General features: G+C 29.5%; 1 protein-coding gene across 1 annotated transcript; it reads right to left on the bottom strand.

The window, feature by feature from the left end:
• Positions 1 to 4,136: 4,136 nt before the first annotated feature.
• LOC107417271 (plasmodesmata-located protein 7) lies at positions 4,137 to 6,031 on the bottom strand. Its single transcript, XM_016025884.4, has 3 exons — positions 5,201 to 6,031; positions 4,703 to 4,816; positions 4,137 to 4,529 (listed from the first exon to the last, which is right to left on the bottom strand). The coding sequence occupies exons 1-3, from the start codon at positions 5,946 to 5,948 to the stop codon at positions 4,522 to 4,524; spliced, it is 870 nt and encodes a 289-aa protein (XP_015881370.2). The 5' UTR covers positions 5,949 to 6,031; the 3' UTR covers positions 4,137 to 4,521.
• Between the last annotated feature and the right edge of the window lie 3,216 nt (positions 6,032 to 9,247).

Raw genomic sequence — 9,247 nt, 5'->3', positions numbered from 1 at the left:
CTTAAGGTAGGCCAATAATTGACTAATCTTTAGAATTGTAAAGCTGTGTGGGGTCAGCAGCAAGGCTAATTATATTGGCGCTTAACTCTAGCAAACATGAAAGTGTGGGCATAAAGCCATGATATACAAATAAAGGACTAAAGCAACTACTCCTTGGCCTTTTTCGTAGTTTGATTTGAAATATGCAAACACATTTTGTTGCCTTTTTTGGTTTCTCTCTTAACTTTACCATGAAATCATAGGTCATAGGCAATACAAAAAGCTCTTTCATGGTATAATTATTGATGGGTGAGAGAGGATATACACTGTTTAAGAAAAAAAAAAAAAAAGAAAAAAAAAGAAAAAAAGAAAGAAGAAAAGAGAGGGAGAGAGGATATGCATTGTGAATCTTGCTTTTTAATCAAAAGTCATTTGGTTTGTCTGTATGTGATACTAGAACTTGCAAGCCACTAGCTACTAAAAGCACAAATCTTAATTTGATGTCCCATTCTCAATACTGATTGTATAGTACTAGTTAAAGATTTATTATTTGGATTTGGAGAAGTTATATGACAAACTGGGGCATGACAATACATGTTAGGGAAGTTATACCAAAACTGACTTTTTTATACTTGAACGTAAAGTTCATACATGTTGGAAAGCTTACCAAAAGAGTCCTAAATGGGGTGAACTATCTATATGGACCTTATATATATAATTTACATATACCGTAAAGGATAGTCACTAGAAGAGTTCCATCACAAGTTGGAATATATATTTTCGGTAATATAAACATTTTATAAGTTGTATATATATTTCGATTACATTTTTTTTTAATTAATATATAAAATTACAAGTTGCATATAGTTGTAGTTAAGAAGTTTGCGAAGTATAATTAAAGTAGTCATCTATATATAGTTATCAAACTAAAATTAAAACACATGAATGTCCTTGTAATTTCTATATTTATTGTATGATTAATTTGATAAAATGAAGGATTGTGAGAGTTAATTATTTCAAATGATCAAATCATATAGATCATGAAATCTGAGAATTATGAATAATTATCTTCTTCATAAATTAATCACAATCCCTCACCATGTTAAAACTGGAGATGTATATATATATATATATAAATAAAGTTTATAATATTTTAAATATTGCAACTTCCTATAGCATCAAGATCTTAATGTCAGCGCCAAACATTTTAAAAAAGAAAAAAAAGTGAATTTCAAATGTCGAGAAAAAAAAAAAGTGAAAAAAAGAAAAGGCAGAATTGGAAATCCAAATTCCTCAAATCACACAATGTCTTGTTTCGAACAGTAGTGCACAAAAGTACTGATATTCAACTGTAGTGCACAAAAGTAAGCAACTTAAAAGGCAAAAAGTTACATAAAAATTTTCAGAGCTCTTCTTTCCAAAAGCAGGAGAGGAATTGGTGCACGCCACTATCATCATCTGTGCAGGCGGGCACAACGATCGAACCTCAACTGCATGCAATTGTTGGATCACGTATGGTGGAATCATTGATTTAGATTTACCATTTGAGATTTTTTTTTCCTTCTTTTTGGGTCAGAAAGATTTACTAGTTGTTAAAAGACTACTGGTTGTACATGCTAATCAATTAACCCAATTGCAGCTAAATATTCTTTTCTCATGGTAAGAAGCTCTTATTTAGAGCACCCTTATTCGTCTCTTTATTTTAAAAAGCTTGCTTTTTTTTTTTTTTTCAAATAAGAAAATTTCTTTAAAGATAAAGAGTAAAATTTTATTTAGTGTTTCAAAAAAAGTTTTTATTGTGCGTACTTTTTATTGGGATATTTTCTATAAATATTAATTACTGTACAAAACAAAATAAAATAACATACATTTTTTCTATAAAATGTTTTGTTAATAATGTTGAAATTTGTGTAACATTAAAGAAAAAAATTATATAAATACAAATAGAAAGTAGTTTTGACTTTCTATATTTGAAATTTAAACCAATTTTTTATACTTAAATCAAAACAAATAGTAACCGGGGACTTCTTTTGAAGAAGTACTTTTTAAAATAAAAAAAAATGAAATAAATAAGAAATCACTTGGATATATATATATATATATATATATATGAAAGGAGGAAGATTTGAATTCAATCAATGTGTGAAAAAGACAATAACGGTAACCACTGGATTATAGTAACAAGGTTAATACCTAAATATTATTTTTGTTACTACAGGCACAAATTTGAGAGAATTGAAACCTGACTTTTTAAACTTTATATAGTAATAACTAAAATATTTATTCCATAGAAAATTTCTTTAAGGTCTATATTTTTTAATATTATATTGCTAGATAGGCATTGAAATTGTGAGAAGAGCTTGGCAATATGATTGGTGGGCGAGGAATGCCTATTTTAACACCACACCACCCCCCACGGCCCCCCCCCACCCCCCCCCCCCCCCAAAAAAAAAACACACACACACACACACATAAATTCTATAATGCGTATACAAATGAAAAATAGAAATTATTATTGATAATAATTTTCTCTATTTAAATTTGCACGTAGATATAGTATAGAAAAATTATAATATATATATATATATATATAATTTTGTTAAAAATGGGGGGCTAAAGAGCATGCACACCGTTATTTTCTTGGTGACAGTTAGTTTCTTGTTGACAATAGATTGAATATTTCAGTTTATTGTTGGCAAGAGACTGATGGTGCGCATGTTATGGTAGAGGTTTGATACACATCACATAGAGTTAGGATCACATAAGGTTCAATCTACTAATTTTAATATTAGATTTTTCTTTATTAACTTTTAATAAGAGTTAGAATTTTAAAATCAATTAATAATCTAATATAGATTTAATGACGTACTAAAATTTTATATAGGAAAAATAAATCCTGTAGGAATTGTAATAAATTATAATTATATTTTAAAATCTTAACTTTTAAAATTGATTACATAATTAATAAAAAAAACCTGATGGTAAAATTATAATGTCCACTTGATATGAACCTAATTATATATATATATATATATATAAATGCATATATACCATTTTATAATGAAACTTGTTATTTGTCATAACTGATGAATAATCGTCAATAGAACATACATATATAAAATGACAATTTAATTAGTTATCATTAAAATATTTATTTTTAAAATTTTAAAATAAAAAATAATAAAATTAAATATTTTAATTAGAATTTATCATATAAATTGATGATTATCACCTATAATAATAAAATACAAAACTCTTTTGTAATATAGGTTTTTTTTTTTCTTTGTTTGGTCCAAAATCCTTGGTTAGTTAAATTAATAATGTTTATGTGGCAACTATATGATAACCGATGTTTGAATTCAAATTTAAAAAATCTAAATAAAATGTAACAACCATTAACATTTTTCATATAAACATCTTGTTTTATAAAATTAGGAATTTCCTTGTTCGAGAAAAATCATCTCCATTGAAAGTTGATTTTAGCTTTGGTCTCTCTCAAATCTGATCAGCCGGAGTACAATCACTTATTTTTCATCATATTTGGCTCCTCAAGACATCGTACTGCATATGTCTCAGTACATGGTTCCGTGAGATGTGCAAGTAGCTTTATTTATTTTTTATTTTTTATTTTTTATTTTTTTTGGGTGAATGGATGTGCCAGGAGTTACTTACCACCACGAAAATCAAATATAGGTAAGGAGATAGAAGTAACATACTAGGAAAAGTCCTCTACATTTATCCTATAATCACTCTAATGAAAATATCTTGAAATTTAAATTGAAGAAAAATTTAACAGTCATGACATATATTTGTAATACTGGCCGCGAGATACTAAGAAGGACCTAGCGATATATATGTTCATTCTTATTTTTCTAAAAGAAGCACGAAAAGGACTATTTTTGATAATATAAAATTAATTTCAACATTTTCGTAAATATATATATATATATATATATATATATATAATTTGGACCTTTTATTCGACGCGGATGATTCCTCTTGTGCACATGTGATAGATTTAGTAATTATTAGCTTCTTCTTCTTTGTTTGTTTATTTTTTTAAAATTGTAAATTATCTTTCTTATTCATTCAATAGGCACAAAAGTTAATGGAATTATTGTAAGAAAAAGTTCAAATGAGAAAACACCAAGGCAACAACAGCACAAAGAAATACATAATCTGCATTGCCTTTACAAAAAGAATATGCCATTTTTAATTTTAACATTAGAGACAATACACCTTTTGTTAAGTGGAGAAGATTTGGAATCTTTCTCCTCTCTTTTTCCCTCTTTACAACTTTGTTTCGGGCAGGTGACCCGTCACACTACTTCTTTCCATCTTTTCTTTTGAACTTCCTTTTTGGAGAGAAATATAAAAGTAAATCCAAGTAAAAGGAAGAGAAAGAGAGAAAGGAAAGCTGGAATAATTAAGGAAAAAAAATAATAATAACAATAAAGGAGGAAAACAGAACCACCAAAAGCAAGTGACTTGAGGAGGTTGAGATTGAAGGGGTGGAAGTAACTTTGACAATATATTCATAATCTATTTACCTGCATGAAAAGTAAAATTCAAAGTATCATACTGAGTATCATTGAATGCACTTTATGTGCTTTTTTATAGTTCTATAAAGCTTAGGAAAAATAAAGTTTTTTTTTGTTTTTTTTTTTTTTTTTGACTGGAATTAATAAAAAGAAAGTTAGGCAAATTAAAGTTCAGATTTTACCATTTCCCTCAAGCACCTTTCTGATGAAGGTAAGGAAGATGATGAGGAGGGCAACTCCTGCTAATAATCCAATGATAATTGCAAATGTTTTCTCACCATCATTGCTTGATTTATCTACCAATAATTCAAATAAATGATATCCATAAAAATTACCAAAAAAAAAAAATAATAATAATAAATAAGTAAATAACCTTTTTATTTATTTTTTTATTTTTTTTATGAAAACTACTGAATTTACAATTGCATTTGTAACTCCGAAATTACTAACCAAGAAGTAACGAAAATAAATACAATTATGGACTATTGATTAATTTTTACACCCCATCTTCTTAACTAATTAATTATGTCGGAAAAATGAGAATTTGAAATTCCTCCTAAGAAACCAAACTTCACCATACTAAAGATTGAAAAAATAAATAGATAAACAAAACTGCATATAATTTTATCAAACACAAAACAAAATTTGAGCAAGAAAATTTGACTAAAAAAGATACGTACCATCATGGGCCTTGTTATAAAAATGAGGTCCACCGGTCGAATACCTCGCATAACACTTAGCCAAGAACATATCCCCATAATTGGCGGTCCCACAATCAGTTTTCAACCGTTCGATCGCTTCCCCCAAACAATCCTGACACTCTACCGAACTCAAATCCCCCACACACTGGGCCAGCCCCTGAACATTCCCTGACCCACCAACCCTATATGGCCCACCAGATCCCATCAGAGCTGCCAAAACCGCATCCCTCCTGCTCATCCCATCAGAATCATACCCGATCGACGGTCCACATTTCTTCATCGCCACGGTCTTATCCTCCACACCCAAAAAGGTATTGTTATCGTACTTGACGTAGCACCCTTGGAGCTGCACCGCACCCCCACAGGTCTGCGAGCACAGCACGCCCACCTGGCTCACCGCACGTGCGACGCAGGTGGCGCAGTCGGGCATGGATAGGTCTCCGCGGCACTGGTAGAGTCCGTAGACGGAGTCCTGTGACGTGGAGCCGAAGATTGAGAAGTTGTTGTAGGACGAGTAGGTGGCTGAGTTGACCAGGGAGGTAATGAGCGAGTTGAGGTTGGTTTCGTAGGGTGAGTTGGGTGTGTATTTTTGCTCTGTACACCCACCGAAGATGAATGAGTCTGTTGGGGAACATAAGAGAACTTGAGGAGAGAGAGTGAGGAAAAAAAATGTGAGGAGGAAGAGAGAGAAGGAAGAAGAAGAAGTTGTTCTTCTTCTTGCCACCATGTTTGAAGTTTGTATAGAGAGAGAGAGAGAGAGAGAGAGAGAGAGATGTGGAAGTGCAAGAAAAATGTCTACCGTTCACTGGGAAAACGTGAACTTGGGGGCTTAATAAGACTACTAAACCTTCGTGCTTCTATTATTACATATTTATTATTATTTTCAACAAGTAAGAAAATCATAGTTTTGGCAAAGCCATGTCAGCTGGATTAGCAATATTGGGTCCCATTGAGATGAGGATACAATTTCCAAAAATAATAACAATACTACGTTTGTATAAATATTTTTCAAGAATTCCCACGTCTGAAGATTAAAATTATATTATATATATAATTTAAGTATCGAAGGATTTGATCAAGATCTAATTGGATAAGAAGACGATGGTTTTGGTATTGGATTTATTGTGTTTTAATTTGATGATAAAAATTTAGAGTGATTTAATTACATATTTATTTTTGTTTAACATAAAGTACAAATAGATAAAAAAAAAAGTAATACGTAAAGTTGACAAAAATGAATGTCCATATACTAACAGTTTAAAATTAATTTTTATAATCAATCATATTAAAGTTTTCTAACATATTTTAGTAAACGTATTAAAAATTTTCCATACTTACGAGTCTTTTCCACCTTTTTATTCTTGCGAGAAAGTTAAAAGAATTTGAAATTAACAATCAACTTTTTTTTTTTATTATTATTTTTCTTAGTGTTAACAGAGCAGCCTTGTACCCAATTAGCATTCCAATAAATTTGCATTAGCTTTTCGATTAATCCATTAAACTTTTTATTCTTTATTTCTTTGACTTTTTCAAAGTTTATTTAAAAAAATATAACGTTGTAATTAGTTAATTAATTAATCAATCAGCTAGCTTTGGGGAATTATTTTCATTACCATTGTAGTATGTAAAGAGAGGTCTTTATCAGGTGGAAGACATACAAACACAGCGGTGCCCATCGCACTCTCCTTCTTATTCTACTTTTCCTTTTCATTTTACCGCTTCTCGTGAAAAGTATGAAACTCCATATTTCTTTCTAAAGATAAATGGATTTTTTTTTTTATCCCTTTTCTCCTTTTAATTAATTATCAGACATAAAAAATACAAATTTTAAATTATTGTACATTAAAAAATAATTGTTTTTCCCTTACATTGTCTGCAATAGTAGAGATAAAGGCAACAATAATAGTTAGAGTTATAAAAATATTTATCAAATTAAATATTATTAAATTTGACAATATTTAATTTTTTTTACTTTTTAATTTAAAAGTTTATTTATCCAAGTTGTATAAATATATAATTATTAATATCTTTTAACGTTTGTTATTTAGTAAATAAATTAAGTGAATATTTCTATACACATATATTACTAAAAAGACAATGTTAATTGATTAACTTATATTACAACTTTTTATTTTTCTATTTTTTCAATTCAATTTCTAGCAATCTGGCCAATTTGTAACTGTTAGAAAATTAAATTAGAATAGAACTAAGATAATTAGCACCTATATATATATATATAATTTTTTCGTTGATGGGGTTGACGTCCATATTATTAAATTATTATAGGAATCTAGCAGTATAAAGGTGCATATAAGCACTTGCTCGCTCCTGTATGTGATCAGAAGTATATATGTATATATATATATATAGTTAGTATGTTTTTTTCGATTACATATATATTAGATTTTTTTTTTTCTCGATTGTTTTCTTGGAGGGATGTTTTAAAATTATCGTTTGAGGATGCAATGCCAACTAGGCTAAGAATTTAATCAAATTCTATACATGTAGCTTTATTCTAAATAAACAGACACTAATATTTACTTTCTCCAATTTACTAAGCATGTGGAGCTGGTAATTTTTTTCTGCTTTTAATTGTTCGAAGTCCGTAAAAAGCCCTTTTGTTTTTAGGCAAAGCCCTTGGGTTGGCCAGCTATAGGACTACACATGCAGAAACAAGATGGGTCAGGGTGAATTTAATGCTAGATGAGGGACATGATCATATGCCCACTCCATAACGATACACAAATGCTGGTCTCTACTCTCATTCTGTGCCTGCCATGGATTTTCATTTGTTTCTTACATTGGTACTTACTTTTCCTCTCTCTCTCTCTCTAAAGTTGAGGAGGAGCAAGTTCACAAGCTGCAATTTGCAATAAAGTTTCGCATAAAACAAAACAAAGAAGGAGACCGAACAGAAGAATGTCACATTCAATAATGTCCTATTAAGTTTATTGTATTTTGTCTTGGTCTCTACGTGCCACCCCTACTACTACTACAGTACCTCACCATTTTCGTTGTCAATTTTGTCCCATACATTTTTTGAAAAAAGTCTTCGACTACTGCCCACAACTACCATCTACAATGATTATATATATGCAATATATGAATCTCAAATTATTGTGCGACAGTTACAATGACGAAGCGGAAGCAAATAAAGAAAATAGTTTTTAGAAAGAACACTTTTATAATTATTCTAAACGATGAAAATAAAATTGTAAGATACCTCTTTATATAGAGAATCCTAAAATCAATACAAGGAAAATAAAATAAACTAATTAATTTAATTCCTTTAATTGAAGGTCATGAATGACACCAAATTTAGGAATTTCCATATTTACCCTAATTGACACTAACACCTAAACTAGTGGACCAAGAAAACAAAATTATAATAAAAATAAAGAAAATTATAATATGGTAAATAAAATCCTAATTTCTGTCGTCCATCAGATTCCCCCATTTAAAAGAAAACTCATCATCGGATTAAGCTCTAGTTGTTCATTTGGAGGGCGTAAATCAGATATGTTAAAATTAGAAGAAGTTGACATATAATTTGGTATTTCATTCTCATAACTACCAAAAATGAAGAATGATTTTCCTTCAAATATAGATGATATATTAGACATAACTTGATATACATGATAAACTTAAATTGTAACAACTTAAACTTTTGAAATCGATGGTAAATTAATATTGTAATCAAATTCAAAATACTATAAATCCCACTATTAAACCAAAATGGCTTACAATAAACCCATATCCTAGCACACATTTATTTGCAATTATTAAGAACCATCCCTGTAATGTTTTCCAATGGAAAATGGAATGCAACATATCTCAATAATTTGTGTTTCATGCTTCCTTCTTAATCCAACTAATTTTGTATGGAGTTTGATGTTTCTCTATCTTCAGCTTCAAAAAATTTACCAATGCTTTTGAGATAAAATTTTCTCTACTACCACTGTCAATAATTACATCACATACATTCTACTTGATAGCACTTTAGGTTTTGAAAATATTATGATGTTG

This window comes from Ziziphus jujuba, chromosome 4 (assembly GCF_031755915.1).
Source record: "Ziziphus jujuba cultivar Dongzao chromosome 4, ASM3175591v1".
NCBI lineage: Eukaryota > Viridiplantae > Streptophyta > Magnoliopsida > Rosales > Rhamnaceae > Ziziphus > Ziziphus jujuba.
Note: the sequence above shows the minus strand (reverse complement) of the source record. Positions and strands in the feature narration are given on the sequence as shown.

Bases quoted from the DNA above. Each gene is read 5' to 3' on its own strand.
- LOC107417271 (XM_016025884.4), bottom strand. From the start codon at position 5,948: ATGGTGGCAAGAAGAAGAACAACTTCTTCTTCTTCCTTCTCTCTCTTC. The intron at 4,817-5,200 runs GTACGTATCTTT...AATTATTGGTAG, and splicing joins TTATAACAAGGCCCATGATG to ATAAATCAAGCAATGATGGT.